Below are 16845 nucleotides of genomic sequence, written 5' to 3' on the forward strand. Positions count from 1 at the left end.
ACAAGGGTGAGGAGGAAAAACAGAAAATTACAACTTCTGTCACCTTCCTTGCCTCATAAAACACCAAGTACACATCACAAGCCAGAGAACAGGTGTGTCTGTGTGTGTGTGTGGGGGGGGGGGGTGCCCCCAGCATTTGCTCTGTGCCTGGTCCTACCCCTGCTTACTTCACCCTCTCAGTGCAGTGGTTGGTTCTTTGACCTCACAGTGATGGCATGCTGATGATGCAGATGTCACACAGATGCCATGCTGCTGCTGTTAGGAAGCTACTAACAATGTTTCCATACAGGTGATACCAAGGGCTGGGCCAGCATTGCTTTGGCAGGATAGGCTTTGCATTTGGCCTTTGTGCCACAAGTTTGGCATTATGGCCTTAGGCTATGACAGGTGTCATGCCACCATCCATACAACATTGGTGTAGTATCTGAACAGATTGGGCTATTCACACTGGCCTTGGGAACACTGTAAAGCATATGCACAAAATGATTTTGCAGCAAACGAATGTTGCACATGGCCACAGACATTTCATTTGTTGAGGTGTGTTTTTCTTCACTCACAGTGTCACTATTGCTAGGCAGCTGCTACAATTTTTCAAGTACTCAACCTACAGTATTCCTTAGTAGGATAAAATGTTCTAGTTATGTGTGTTCATTACTAATGTGGCTCTCTGAATGAGGAGAAAACTTTAATGCCCCACCATTTTGGGAACTTTTCAATAAAATTTGGTTCTCAAAAATTCTTTGAAGGGCCTGGTACAGCTATACATGGCAAAGGCCTGAAAACAAAGCTACTTTTCCCCCCAAGCATTTACAATTCACCAATATTTTGTTTCAAAAGGGGCAAAAAAAGCAATATTCTTGGGTTATCTTGTATTGCCTTTAGTACCAGTACCCTTTGGAGGTAAGCTATGGTGTTCTAGAGCCACAGCATTCTATACTAGATGTTGGGATTGTTTCAAGCTTTAGGGGAGAAAGGTGTGCATATATAATGGAGAACTTGGCAACTGACACTTCCATCTTTTGTACACTACTATCTGTATACACCTTTCAAAATACACATCTGGTATTATGTGTTAATTTTAGTACATAGCACACTGTTGCTGCAATCCAAATATGCTTACTGGAGAAGAAAACTCATGGAACTTAGCAGGGACTTTGTGCTGAGTAAACATAGTTGAGATTATGCTGTAAGAAGGTGGAATGTGAGAAAGCCCTTTTATAGAAGTAGCAGAAGAATTAGGCCTTTACTGTTACAGCTGAACCATGTACCTCTTAAAGATTGACTCTTTCCCCTACTATAAAGGTATTGCTGTACAGATGAACGGAGTGACTCTGGCTGACTATGGCATTCAGAGTAATATACATAAGTTTTATTGGAAATCATATGAATACATGTTGAAGTACTCTGAAAACTATTTCTGAAGAAGTGTAATTTAGGACCCTTTTCTCTTTTCAACCAAAGCATTTGTAAGTTACTAGCTACATAAAAACTAAATTCATAGCAGTACAGCACCAAGTAAATGGTCAGTAAGATATTTCTTGGAAAATCTGCAACAACTGGAACTGAATTTCTACAGCAGGACTGATCTAGGCCAGCACATCAATGTATTGATTAGGCAGAACTGAGTCATCTTACTCTAAGAATAAGTAGGGTACCAGTGCTTAGAAAGCCACATAGAAAGTAGTACATACGTTGGTGCAATAAAAGCACAGCAGTTCTGCTGACATGTACATTTGTATCCAAAACAATGAATACCAACTATTGCATCTCTGTGGTGGTCCTATCAGACACAGAAGCTGTGGCCCTGATCTAAATTAGATTAACTATTGGGACAAGCCTTTAACAGTGGCAAACTTATTTTAAGCATCACACCAGGGCACTGAGGAACTATAGAGGCAGGGCTGTGACGCATAAAGAAATGCCATGGGGAAGGTGCACAACATACATACTAGTAAGCTCTACTTAGTTTGGCAAGTCATGATGCAGTCACTTGATCACTACAACAGGATCAAACATGTCTGCTAGCCGCTTACTCATCAGAAGGCTGCCATATATTCCACGCCATCATTTACCTGAATAGGCATGAGCTTTTTTTTTTTAAACCAGGAAACTGGAAAGAACTGTCTAAAAAGGTCAAGTGATAAGAAATAGTGTCTGTCAGCAGGCAAGGGGTGAAAGACATTTCCTCAGCCTCTTGCAGTGTGATCCTTAGCATGTTTACTCAGAAGTAAGCCCCACTGAGTTCAATGGGACTTACGCCAGAGAAAGGTTGCACAGGATTGCAGCCTGGCCTTAGATAGTGAAAAAGGAAAGGTATTGTGCCCAGAGTCTAGTTTATCCCTGAGCTTATGCTTAGTGTCACATCTTTTCCCAGTTTTGCAAAAGCAGATCAAATACAAAGCAATGCCAACCAATCACATTGCTTATAGGCTAGCTCATTACAAAAATAAACTTTTAGCCAATCAAAACCCAGCTAATTAAAATCAGTACCACATACCTCTTAAAGTGTGCTTCTGTGAACAAGCCATTTTCTATTATACTGCAGCTCACAGCAAGTTTATTTTACAAGCCTGTTAGAGCCCAATTAATATTTTTTTAGAAACTCCCTGCAACTCTACTACACCAACATGTGCATTTTATTTCTGACATCCATGGACCCCAATAGGAGAGGTCCCTTTAACAGTATAACCACATCTGTCTCTGAAAATAAATATTCATTTTCCTGCAAGTGGCATGGGGATGGGGTTTCCTGTAGGACAGGGTTGTTTGGTACGCATTCTTGCAGTGACAAAGGACACAGCAGCTCTATTGCTGCATAACAAAGTGAAAACATCACATACAATTTTTCTTTAAATATAGGTTTCCTTTAGTGTAATAAATATTTTCTTGTTTATCTTATGATAGAGCAGCAACATTTGGGGGTGGGGAAGAGAAACAAACTTTGGACTAAAGACTCCTAATTAAATAACCCTAAAGAATTAGGATTCCTAATTCATATTTACAACTATCAACTGTAAGCGGAGCCTATAAACTCAGAATTTTATCCAAATGTGACAGACTCCGTTTGTGGCCTTGGAGAGGCATTTTCTATTTAAAAACTCTGTTAATACAGAGTTTTTAAATGACAATACATGGAAAACACTTCTTAAAGCTTCTGTTGATTACCTTCCATTTGTGCAGCAGGCACTCCCAAGGCAACCACTTCCTTCTTCCAAACAGATGCATAATAATGTTTATATTGTTGAGGGCACTAGATGTGGACATTAGCCCCTTACCCTAGTGTCTTAACTGCTCTCACTGAAGACAAGCCAATTCTACAGAGCTGGCATTCAAATTCATATCAGAAAAATCTGTCCAAGGCTCACAGGGCTGTTCTATTCATGTCAAATTCTTCATGCTGGGTGTTATGACAGATCCAGATGAAAATATTGCCCTCTTGAAAACAGATTATAAAACCCTGTTAATGGAGAGGGAAGTACTGTTTTCTGAGTAAGGAGGAAAGGAGAAAAGGACTTGATCCTCGTTTCCTAAGGGCACAAAAATACAAACCCCAAACTGAGGAACAGTGAGCCATTCCCCTCTTGAAGGTCAAGTTTAGGAAGTCCCAGACAACGAATTCTGTATCCGACAGAGCAAAACAATCAGTGCCTACTACATGAGAGGGGCAAGTCAGGGCAAGGACAGAACAAAACAGAAGTAAGGGGAAAAGGCAGAATTTATGAATTCCTTCTTCCAGGGTGGTCCAAGAAGATGTTCACTGCTGCTGTAGAAGGGCTTGGCTTTACTGTAAAGTGTCTACAAAGGCATCAAACTCTTTGACATTTTTCTCATGGACAGCCAGTTTCTCTGGCAGCGAGTCCTGTGAAGGGAAAGAAAAATTCTGAGCAGATACAAGAACCGGATCTGAAGGGAGTGTTTGAAACAATGGATCAGTTCAACACAGACTTGGTTCTGTCAAATCTAGACTTGATCTCAGTTAGATCTTTCAACATATACCCAAAACTCCCCCAGCAAGGAGAACAAGACTGTAAAGCTGAATCTATCATGCAAGTCCAAGACTTGCCTCCATAGATGCACAAGATCTTAGCTTCTGAGCTTCCACAGCACAGCTTGCAACACAATTATTTTGCTAGCTTACTAATGAGACTTATTTTCACCAGGCACAATGTCTCTCTAGTATAGATGATAATAGGTGTTAAATTCTTCTGAGGAAAACATCGTTGCTGACTTCCCCATTTTTCCATTACTTGTCTGCTCTTAATCTGCCTCTGGTAGAGGAAAGTTTCAGTTCTTTCAGGAACCAAACTGGGGAGAATAGCAAGGTGGTTCTTGAAGGGAGCCTGAATTAGCCTCAGAATTTACAATCTTTCTCCTAGTGAGGGTGATATGTAGAGGTGTTTGAAAATGGTGTTATTTTACTCAGAAATAAGCCCATTGTGCTCAGTAAGACTTAAGCTGTTTCCAGTGGCTAAGATAGGATTACAAACGCCTCTAATGATATGGTAAAACTCTACATAAACAGGCCAAGTGCAAGAAGGAACCTTTGATTTTGCCTGCCACAAAAGCAGGCTTTAGAGTCTTTTTGTATTTCAGATGCCCTTTCTACTTCAGAGTGCTCAACATGATTCAAATACATTATCTCAGAAATTTCTGCTACAACCATAAAATGTAGGTCAGAATTATCATTCCCATACTGCCATGGCAAGAAGACAAGGTACAATTGTTGCATACATTTGTGGGGGAACACTGTGGCTGAGAGATAGTTTGCTTTAAGACCAGCTATTGTGTTCACAGCACCTACTGGAAGAAGATATTTGAACTTTGGATTTCAGCTCAATTTCTTTATTGGGTTAGTTAGCCATTTTCAACCACTGTGCTGGGGCACACTGATGTGTCCCGAGTGGACCTCAGGTGTGCCACAGGAATTGGGGGGGAAAGTTATTAGTAGGGCCAATGGGGAATGTGAGCTCCCCACAGGCAGTATGGTGTACCTTGACAATTTTAGTGCCTTGTCAGTGTGCCATGGGATAAAAAAGGTTGAAAATTGCTGCGTTAGTTTGCCAATAAAGGTACTACATTACTAACACTATCAAAAGCCCAGTTTGATAAATCCTTTCACAACGATTGTGAGGCTTGTTCAAGAAAACAAGTGTGGAATGGGAACCCCTTGTTCACATACCAGATCTTCTGCCATAGACTGAGCTCCAATGTCAATGGAGAGGCTGCTGAGCTGAGGAGGATTCTGAAATTCACGGTAGAAAGTCCCCAGATCCATTGGGAGAATGTCATCTTTAGAAAAAGCTGGTTTCTAGAATTGACGAGAAAGATAGCAGGCTCTACATGGATACCACACAATCCTTTTAACTGTCACCACTGGCCAGAAACATAATGAATGTTTCACGTTTCATTCATGAAACACATTTCATTGTGTACATATTATACAATGTACATCACAACATGAAGGTGTGATGGCACCTGGCCAAGATGCTTTTAAAAGAGGACTGGACAGACATATGGAGAAAAAGTCCATCATAGATTACAAGCCATGATCTATATTCTCTCTAAGGGACCTATGCCAGTGTTCGGAAGCCTTCCTTGATTCCATCATCATGCATCATTGCTGAACTTCCAGGTTGCTGACCTCCATGCTTCACGGAGCTCGGATTGGAGCTGCCTGTCCACGCAGCCTACAGGGAACACTTATCATGATGACTATATGCAGTCTCTGAGTTTTAGCAGTAGCATATCTCTGAATGCCAGATGCAAGGGAATAATAACATGATACAGCGGCAGTTTCCAAACACAGTTCCCATAGTCACAGTTCCCTTCTTTCACAGCAGCTTCTCCTGGGTGCCATTTCACAAGTGAGATCTAGCACAGTCCAAGATGACTGTACCTGGGACAGCTGGAAAAATGGGCAACCCGCCATCTTGGATCACACAATATCTTGTGAGATCAAAGACGGCAGTACCTGGGAGAGCTGGGAAGAAGAGGCTGCCAGGGACATCCTGCAGTGCCCTTGTAAGTTTGCTATGGCATTCTCAGGCACCACAGCATACAGTTTTGGAGCCACTAGAATACAGGTATCTGGCCACTATGAGAAAAATAAAACTGGACTAGATAGGCCCTGATCCAGCAGGTTGCTTCTTATGTCGGGAAAGTGCAAAGAAAGAAGCTCGGTCACTCAATATTCTAAGGACCATGTTGCTCTGTTTCAGGTTTTTTTTAGAAATTTTTTTTCAGATACTGGCCCTGTATTTGCTCTGTGAAAATATCTTTCATGGAATATCATCAATTTTCATTGTCTAGCATAGCATTTAGATTCCATTTCAGACACTGATGCTCTACCAGAAATGTTTCTGGGACCCAGTAAAAGACTTTGTGGACTTACAAAATCAACCATAACAAAATCATCATGCATGTTCCCATTGCTGCTACCACTGGAGCCAACCGAGTGCAGGCTGCCCTGAAGAGGAGATTCAACTTCTGGAGAGTCAGGAGGATTCACCTATTGAAGAAATGAACATTTCAGACCAAAATATTCAAATACCGTCATAAAGAAGTTATCAGAAGCTGTGGATGTGAGACGTTAGTTTTTCAGTTGGAAAACTCAAGTCATGGTAATGTCTAGACTAGGTAATTCACAGCTACTGACAGTTGGGGAGGATTGAGAAGGGCTGCCAATTCTTACCATGGGGTCATTTTCTTCTAATTCAGTGTTCTTGGGAGCAAACATAGCAAAAGGAATGTCCAAACTGGCCATGGTCATCTGAAGAAATTCAAAAGAAACAATTTCACCATCTCAGTCAAATGCTGCTTTCTACCTAGCAGGTAACATGCCACTGGAAATCTTCAAGCTAGGAGCCAAAGTTAAAAGAGAACAGAAATCTGAAAGCTGCATAAAGTAATCAGATTACAACCAACATACATTAGCAAGGACTATTGTAAGCAATACCAGTTTTTTTCCTAACAAATCTGGGGACAGGAAGTTTCTTATTTTCTTTCATTCCTGAAGAAAAAGCATATCATGAAATCACCACACAGCACTGAACTCCATTTACCTGGTTGATGGGTTTGTTGACAAAGGCCCCCACTTTCCGGACAAAGATGGTCTCCAAGAGATCATGTGGGGATCCACTTTTTCCTTCACTGCTATTACTTACAGTTTCTGTGTCCTCACTGGGAGATGAGAGAGAAAAACGTGGTAAAAACAAAAATAAATTCTGTTGTTCTGGTCCCAATCCTAGCACTAGGTTAAAGCACCGAGATTATATGACAAGAAACTATGAGACTCAGTTCCAATGAAATATTTTCTCTTTTCCTTTGTGCAAAGCAGTATCTCAGAATTTTAATTCAATTTTTGTTACTATTACCATGGGTAGTAACATGAATAGTTTTGTTACTATTACCATAGCTTCCCCGGGCCTTCTAACGCATTATAAGGCATTAAAAAGTCACTTCCAGTTTCACAGAAAAACTTGAAGTCAGGTGTTTTTTTTTAAACAGAAAGGAGTCGGTTTGAGCCTGACAGATGCCACAGACAGATGTCCACGGCTTCTTCTGGACTCGGAGAACTCTCCGGAGGCAAGGGGAAGCGCTCAGGAGGGTCCTGTGGACTTGATCTGCAGGGTCCCCCTGTATAAGCTTTGTGCACAATTGGCATGGTACATTCGGAGGACTTTTGACACAAGTTTTTTGCATTGTTGCCATAACAAGCCTTCCCAAATCAAGACAACAATGGTGTGAATCCCCCCATGAGTATATAAAAGACATAACACAGACAAATTGTTAGATAACTAGTTTTTGCCACATTTGGCAATTAACCTCTCGTCTCTGGCCAGAGCTATCTAAAAATCAGATGGAGATGGGGAGAGATGCTGTCCTGGAGGACACTAGGCCTTGCCATTCAACTGCTTGCTCTACCTTAGAAGAGTCACATCATACTCTCTTTCACTCACAAGTATTCTTTCCATGCTTTGGATTTTTCTTAACCTTTCAATTTCTTAAGATCTTTTCTGTAACACAAAGCTCTCCCACTTACATTCCCCTATTGTTCACACCATTGTTGTCTTGATTTGGGAGGGCTTGTTATGACAACATTGCAAGAAAGACGTGTCAGAAGTCCTCCCAACGTACCATGCCATTTGCTTTGTGCTAAGGAAGAGACCTTAAGAATTGGAAAGTTAAGAAAAATCCAAAGCAATGAAAGAATATTTGTGAACGAAAGAAAGGTGAAGAAAACCTTTTCCCCGATTCCTAGAGGAAAGTAAAGGTTCTAACTCCTCTTCCAAAATTATTCATGAAGGTAAGAAAACACCTTATTTCCAAAGTATAAGAAACCTACAATCAGAATATGAATCACTAAGGAGGAGTGGAACACTTACCTACTAGATGGAGTAACCGCAGAGTAGTGGCCCCCATCCAAAGGGGTGTATGTTACCATTCTTTCATGATCAGCCTGAGTGCCATGCACTGGCTGGCTTGGAATCAAGGGCACTCCACCCTCCTTTCCTGGAACAATCAACTGTAGCAGAAAAGAATGCCCAAATTAGATATTTTCATATCAGTCAAAGAAAGATAACATCAGAAGGAACTCTAGGCTCTGGTGTTTTCAAGCATGTGACTGTCTGGCTCTTGATGATAGGTAACTGATAGTTAGGCTACACAACAGCTGGGATCGACTTTTAAGAAACAGCCCAACTCTGACTCTTAAGAACTCTGAAGTTGCCGTGCCAACAGGCAAACAGAGCTGGAGAGGATCACAGTTAAACACATGTGGAAATGAGAGGGAGAGGAATAGAAGAAATCAGTTGCTAAGAAAGAAGATAACTGCAATGAAGGGCAGAGAAAGCTGGCTAGGGGCCTTACCTTCTTTCTGTCTTTGACTGACATCCCCTCCAAACATCAGGTAGAACAGAACTACTACTTAAATAGCATAATGTGTAATAATAATAATAACAACAGGTATTTATATACCGCCTTTCTTGGTCTTTATTCAAGGCGGTTTACATAGGCAGGCTTTATTAAATCCCTATTAAATAGGGATTTTTACAATTTCAAGGAAGGTTCTTTCTTTCAAGAATGACTACATTCAAGGTGTTTCATTCCGATCTGGCTTCACATTCTGGCCTCCATCCTCCCACGCTCAGAGCAGATGGAATTGCTCGGCTTCAGCTTGTCAGCTGCTCCAAGGTCGCACGGTGCCGGTGGCCTCGAACTGGCGACCTTGTGGATTTTATCTTCAGGCAGACGGAGGCTCTACCCTCTAGACCAGACCTCCTGCCCAGGTAATGTGTAGGTAATTTCTGACTACATTCTACAAGTAAATCTTTGGAAAATGACAAAGGGCAGGACACGCAGAGACTTTCTTAGTAAGTTGCTTTATTTTGCCTTTAGTTGTTTGGGATTCGTATCTTGCTCCACTCTCATTGCTGAATTATGCGCATCACTGAATTCTAAAAATAAAAATCCATACTCCTCCTACTTTCCTAGACACCATCTAAAATAATCCAGACCATCAAGAGTAAACTCAAATCAAAACAAGAACATTTCACAGCACTTCAAGAAGGTGATCCAATTTGGGGGAGTATTCAAAGAGAAGAAATCAAACTCTATTGTTCTGAACTGCCTCTTGAGAATGAGCTCCAGTAAATTCTCATCATATGACATGAACACACTAATGCAATTGATGAAGAAGTGCCCAAGATAGGTCTTCAATATTGTGAGAAAAGATAGGAAATAATTCTTGCAATAGGCATGGGGATGACCTTGTGGAATCCTTCTGGTTCGATGATCTATAACTTACTCTAACCAGGTGTCAGGCAATTAATTTGCGTGATCAAATCAGGGCTCTTTTTTAACTTGAGGTAGTACCATCACTCCTAGATAAAAAAGCTCATTAAAATCCCACTTCAAATGAATCAAAAGGGCACTGTGAGACTAGCTTCCTTAGATGTTTGCTACTATCATGCTCTCTTCCAATTATTATTCCTCATAGTTTGCCAAAGGAATAATGCCAACAAGACAGTTTGCCAGAGTGATATGAATGGATGTAGAAGCATGCCAACGGTTTTAAGGACAGTTAGTGATGTATGACACACATTTAGTGGCCTCAAACCTCTAGGAATACCTGGTGAGGATGTGCAGCACTCAAGCCGCCAGCAAAGACTACTGGGTAGCCCAGGTCAGCTGATCCAACTCCTAGGGCTGCAGGCTGATAAGAAAGACGAGAGCTGGAGAGCTAAGAAATGGAGGGGGGGGAGGAAAAAGGAGAGAAAGGGAAAACCCCACACAGTCTGAATAATCTTCAGAATTATTGGCCAAGGCCAGGAAAAGAAGTCAGATGTGCAGTATAAAATATTAGGCTGGACCTGCAGTTCTTTTATTCTAGCACAAACACATCAATCCTAAATATATATACCTGGAAAAAATGTTCCACTGATTTAAATGGAATACACTTTCAAGTAGTGTTTAGGATTATGAAAAGAATACGGCTGGATAATTCATTCATTAGTCAGACAGTCTCCCTCTCACACGCACGCACGCAGAGTCTATAAGGGATGACCTTAACTGAGAGAACATGAAGGATACATAAACATGCTAGAGCAGTCTTAAAGAAGCCTCCATGACCACTGCTCAGCTCACAACCTGTTAAGCTCACTGCAGAAAATTATATGATTTGACTGCATACCTGCTTGTCTTCCACCAACAAATGCAAAACTCTTTCACAAAATTTAATATTTTGCACCTCAGTTACAGGATATGAAAGAAATCCCAGAAATGCCTCCCAAGGAGTATCAATTTTGAGCAGATATTTTGTAGGCTTTGGTGTGGAAGTCTTTGGAACTAAAACCAACCTCCAAGAATTTGCATCCCCAACCAAGACATCTTTAAAATTATGGGCACCAGATCAGCATGGGAAAGAACTGACAACCCGATTCTACCAAAGCTCCTTTTGCATACATAATCTACTGCTTAAAAAAAAAAAATCCAGCTTCTGTGACAAGCAAGACTGCAATAAAAATCTCAAGTGTATAAATACACCTTCATCTGTATTTTTTTTTAATGAACATGCAACATGGACACAGATAATTGGTTTCCTTCTCTTAAAGTAGTTCCATGCTCACTGAAGTATGAGCAGCTAAAGATAATTGACATCTCTTAGACTTTGGTGATCAGTATCCCAGGCTAGTTCATACCATTCTACAGACTCAGGCTGTATCGCAAAAGAGGTCCTAATAGCACTTGAATACGGTAAACAACCATAGTCATTCCTCACTGAAGCGCAAGGCCAGTTTCTCTGCTGGTAGCCTTCCAGATTTCTAAGGTTTCCCTAAATATCTAGCCAGATTGTCCTGTTCAAGAACTCTGGCAAAAATTCAATTTCATGCTGTTCTCACTCCTCCCAATATGATAATTCCTCAGAAATGTTTCTCAGTAACCTCTCACTAAGTATTTTCCATATTTGAAGCATTACCCTTACCCTTGACTACATGTCCTGTTAACAATATACTTATAAGTCTGCTCAGACTCCCTCTCAAAGACATAATCAGTCTCAAATATAAGCTAGAATCCAAACAGCTTTAGCATATGCAGCAGGGCTTTAAGGCTCCTCCTAATTGCCCCTTGCATTGTTCAATAAGCCATTCCTAGAATTTGGGGGATACAGTACTTCAAATTATTTCATCTCGGACACAATGCAAGGAGCTATGATGGTAAATAAGAAACTCAGGAACACATATGGAAGCCTTTGGTTGTGTATGTAAGGTTGTTTGGATCCCAGCCACGGTCTACTGTGATGCAAGAGAAGATTTAAATGTCTCCCCAGACTCTATGAATTCCACTGACATTCTGCCAAACCATAATTGTTCTATAATGGCATTTTCTTGTTTTTCAGACCAAAGTTAAAAACCCATCTACAAAAGTATGTATGAAAACCCCTGCTGGATCAAGTCAAGAGTCCCATCTAGCATCCCCTTTCCCAGCATCAGCTGCCTTTGGGAAGTCTAAAAGCAGGGGAGAGAGGCATACTTCTCTCCTACCATTCCTCTCCTGCAATGATTCCCTTCTGGTCCTGTTCAGCTCTTATCCTCTCCAGATTTTATTTGGAGGAAAAAAAGAAAAGAGCAGATAAAACAATTACAAAAAGAGAAATCTGATTTACAAGTTTATGTTGTGTTATCCATCATATGTTAATGAGGGATTTTTAGTGTCCTATGTAGGCCTGCTTGTATGTAAAGGACATTTGAAAAAAAAAATTACTGGTAGAAATTCACTGGGGCATTTGGAGATTGCATTCCAGACACTCACTTGTTAATGTATTATTTTTTATTCATAATGGGCACAATCCAGCAAAGTCAGGTGTCATTTCAAGAGAAATGGAGCTAAATGCATATTTAAATATTCTAACTGCACAATTCTAACTTGTGCTGGAACAGGCAGACCGGTGGGACTGCGCTGTACTAAGTGCAAGTTTGGGGCTGACTGCAGGCCAGCCTGGGGCAAGCAGAAATACTTCTCCTTACCCCGGATAACACAGCAGCAGCCCCAATGGAGCTACTCAGATCCACACCACCTGTAAATGGGTGGCGCAAATCTGAGCAGCCTGGGGTTGGCCCAGGCTGTCCAGAAAAGGGGCTAGGATCCGCCTCCCACTCCCCACCCACCGTCCATGGTCCCACCTGTTGCCTGCCCTCTCCCACCCCAAATAGCCTCCTCCCTGTCCTTCCCAGACTCCCGAGCCAGCCTGGAAAGGCTGGTGCATCCCCTACTGTCAGTGCAACAGGGCACCATTCAGCCTCTGGAGGCAGGCGCATGTCCACGCATTGGCCTCCCTCATACATTGATGCAGAAGTGCTTTATGGCACTTTTGCAATGACAATGATGGGCTGGTGCAAGGGACTTGCAGCAGCCCAGGGTGCCCTCTGGATTGCACCCTAAGTTACTAGCAAGTAAGTCTCACTAGATTCTAGTGTTGTCAGGCCACATACATAGTTTTCTATCATGAACTCACTTGATGTGAAAAGGTTAGCCCCATCACGGGGCCCTTCAAGGTATCCATCACCACAGGGGAGGTCTGAAACTGTGCTTTACTGACAGTAAAAGTACACTATACAATGGACAGACACACAAAAGAAAACATGAAAGAAAGAAAAAGGACTTGAGAGAAAAAAAACTGAAAACCATGGGATGAACTGAATGCTGGAGAGAAGAGCTATTAGAAATGTGTGTGCAAGGCAAATTTCACAGAGTTGAAGGGCACTGTATGATTTAAGATGTCAGGAAACAAGGCCCTCTCAGTCTGCTCATAGTTGAATCTTATACTTGGCGACTGAGAGCTCTGTTCCCCCAACCCCAGAGAGTGATGCCTTTTTGTTGCTGAACAACAGCCCTGTACAGATCCAGAGAATTTGTGACTTGTAGGAACCTCATGCTCTCTCTCTCTCTGCTTTGTCAGTAACATACATAGTACCATGATATACTGTTCATAAGAGCAGTTGTGGAGAAAAGTCTTTTCATTTAACTTATGTGTAACATAGTCACTTTGTTTTTAGCTTAGAGATGTGGTTCCCAAGGTTTGTTTGTTTTTTACTTGCGTACCCCTTGCTAGCCCACTTCCATAAATTGTACCCCTCATATTAGCAAAATGTTTATAAATAATATAGTTGCTGTTATTTCAAATGTATATCTTTTCAACTAGTGATCCATATCCAATAATATAAAAATTGCTGACCAAAAACTAGCAGCCAGCTAGCTGCCTTCCTTCCTGCCTTGCTCGTCCCGCAAGATAATATATATCTGCCTTTTTCTGCCACTATTCAATTCTTTTTCAAACACCCCTTTTTCAATATTCAATTCTTTTTCAAACACCCCTAAAGGTCTGGGCAAGTACCTCAGGTTGGGAACTACTAGTTTAGTAGATAAATAGAAGGTTAGTCAAGTCAAATTCTCCTAGAACTTGCAGGGGCTTCCTGCATACATGGAACATTATAGCCCAGGGCATATTTTAAAAACTGATAGCTCGTCTTTCCAGTTTTTTAAAAACTATACATGGTGGCTGACAATCTAAAAACAATTACATAATATGAATTAAAACTCAACCCCATCATAACCCATCAGGCAGCCAATATAAATTCATGCAAGATTACACAACAGCAAATCAAAACTATATAAAAGCATAATGGCGGACAGATCAATAGCAGCAATAAAATAGTGACACAATACAAACAAAACCATAAGCAGAGGCAAAGGTGGTGAAACCCATAAACGCACCACCTCAACTGAAGCAAACCAACTGAAGCAAAAAATGTCTTCAGGTTTTGCTGGAAACTTTCTAGTGAAGGGAGTGTTCTTAAGTTTTCTGGAAGATAATTCCCAAGATGCATTGCTATAACTGAAAAGGCCCTGCTTCACACGTCTCACCTCTGATGGCAGAACTCTTAGCAGGGTCCTATCTGATTACCCATGGGAACAGGCTGGACTATACAGAAATAGGTGTTACTCAGGTCCTAGGCTGAAAAGGACTTTAAAGATTAACAACAGGACTCTGAATTGGGTCAGTAAACAAATGGACAGCCAGTGCAGCTGCTGGAGCAGTGCCCTAAGAGAAGTGAACTGGTAAATTCCAACAATCATTCAGGCTGTCACTCTGCCCAACTGAAATTTCTGAATGGTTTACAAGGGCAACACTATGTAGCGTGTGTTACATCAGTCCAATCAAGATATTATCAAAGCATGGACCACTGAGGCAAGGTCTGATCAACTCAGGTACGGTCACAATTGGCACACCAGCAACAGGCTACAGCTGCCACCTGGTGATCCAGGAGTAGCTATGGATCCAGTAGGACCCTCAAGCTGCACACCTGTTCCTTCAAAGGAAGTGTAACTTCATTGACTAATAGCCTAACACCTGCATCATGGTTTTCAAACCAGGAGGATCTCTTTTCCAGATTGAATTTCAGCTTATTAACCCACCATTCAAACTCTTACTGCCTCCAAGCAGCAATCCAGGCCCTCAACCACCCCTCTTGGTATATGACGGAAAGGAATGAAAGAATGTCATCAGCTTATTAGTCCCACTCCAAATCTCTGAATTGCCTTTCCCAGAGGTTTCGTATACATGTGAATGAGAATGGAGGACTAATAGATCCCCATGGCACCCCAAAGGTCAATGGCCAGGGTGCTGAACAAGCCCAGGGCTCTGCTTTCTCAGCCTGATCAGCCAAGGAGGAACAGAGGCAGTGCCTCCAAGTCCCAACTCAGCCAACCACCCCAGAAGGACGCCATAGTCAACGATGCTAAAAGCCAGTGAGAGGTCCAGCAAGGCCAACAGAGATAAACTCTCTCTGTCCAGTCCAAAGGTCATCCATCAAGGCAACCAGCGTTTCTGTCCCAAAGCCCGACCTGAAGAGGACCAAATAATATTCCTCTGAGATAATGGAAGCTGGACTAGATGGGCCTATGGCCTGATCCAACAAGGCTGTTTTTATTTTCTTATGTAAGCCACTTCATCAAGGACCCTGTAGATGTCCAAGGGTCTTCCACAAGTAAGGATTTTTGCTTTCTCCCTCAAGGAATGATCCCAGTTTAGCAGGTATCATGTCATGGATATGATTATATCAGGGGCAGGCAAACTTCTTGTCAGGCTCACCCACACTGTGTCGGGGACTGAGGGGGAAAAAGGATTAATTTGCATTTCAAATTTGAATAACTTCACATGAATGAATGCATTAGAGACAGAACTAATAAGAACGAATAAATTTTACTGAGATTATTAATAATAAATATGAGAACTGTAATACAGGCATGCAAAGAAAACACATGAGAACTATGAACTTTGTAATTTAATGCGAGTGATAAAGCTGTTGTCTTGATCTCGTTATTTCGTTGGGCCACTGTGGGCACCAGCGAGTCTCCAATGGGCCAGAGGCTTGTTGAAGACCCCCCATGGGCTGGATGGATGTCCCTGAGGGCCGGAAATGGCCCGCAGGCTGGATTTTGCACATCCCTGGATTATATCATGGTGCTAACTGGATTTTATCATGTGCCAATCCACATTAGGTATCTAAAACTTAGCCAATTCCTCAATTCAGAGGCAAAGAAGAGCTGCAGAAACTCCCCAAAGATCTCAGCAAATCATCAAGAACCATCAGTCTTTGGGGGCAAATCACACAAGTCCACCACCTCTACAGCATCAAGGAATATGTCATGGTGGTGGCATGGTTCACTGAGATGTAAGAGGGCTTTGAGAAAGCTCAACTTCAGCTGGCTTTATTTTTTTTCTCACTAGTCACCAATTACCATTCATCTGAAAAAGACCAAATACATATGAATTTGGAACAGAATCTTAGGCTTATGTCCGATATGCAGTGAATTCCTTTGATGCAAGCTATAACTGGAACAAGTTCAATGTGATGCAAATATCAATTTTCTTCTAAACACAGACGCTATTAAGAACAGAGAAAAATCCTCAACCGCAAACTTATCAACTGTGCTGGCTGCCAGAAAGCTAGATATCATTGGAAATAGCATGAGTGCTATAGTTCTCAAGTAAGTAAGTTTCCCTTTCCCCTCTTCTCTACTACTGTTTCCACCTCTTGCTCTCAAGTCATTCCTGAGGGTTCAGCAATCCTTGGGAACAGCTTGGGATACAGTCTAGGGCAGTGGTGGCGAACCTAAGGCATACATGCCAGAGAGGGCACGCACAACCCTCTCTGTGGGCATGCGTGCTGTCGCCCCAGCTGTCCCCCGCCCGCCCAGCCTTACCACAGGAGAGTGAGGAGGAGCCTCCAACCCCGGCCGGGAGCCCTGGGAGGCATCCGGGGGCCTGGCCTGGCCGGGGGCAGG

General features: G+C 42.0%; 1 protein-coding gene across 5 annotated transcripts in view; it reads right to left on the reverse strand.

The window, feature by feature from the left end:
• Window positions 1-1347: 1347 nt before the first annotated feature.
• Window positions 1348-16845, reverse strand: part of ATG13 (autophagy related 13) — a 39411-nt gene continuing 23913 nt past the window's right edge. For 2 of the 5 annotated variants that reach the window (XM_066634146.1, XM_066634129.1), the window contains 8 exons: window positions 13013-13108; window positions 10130-10240; window positions 8385-8524; window positions 7062-7179; window positions 6692-6769; window positions 6392-6508; window positions 5180-5308; window positions 1348-3859 (listed from right to left, as the gene is read on the reverse strand). In XM_066634146.1, coding sequence (XP_066490243.1) covers window positions 3782-3859; window positions 5180-5308; window positions 6392-6508; window positions 6692-6769; window positions 7062-7179; window positions 8385-8524; window positions 10130-10240; window positions 13013-13108 — 867 coding nt within the window. In that variant the 3' untranslated portion in view covers window positions 1348-3781. The remainder of the gene's footprint in view (window positions 3860-5179; window positions 5309-6391; window positions 6509-6691; window positions 6770-7061; window positions 7180-8384; window positions 8525-10129; window positions 10241-13012; window positions 13109-16845) is intronic. The other 3 variants (XM_066634156.1, XM_066634137.1, XM_066634165.1) reach the window with 3 other exon arrangements.

Source organism: Tiliqua scincoides, chromosome 1 (genome assembly GCF_035046505.1).
Source record: "Tiliqua scincoides isolate rTilSci1 chromosome 1, rTilSci1.hap2, whole genome shotgun sequence".
Lineage (NCBI taxonomy): Eukaryota > Metazoa > Chordata > Lepidosauria > Squamata > Scincidae > Tiliqua > Tiliqua scincoides.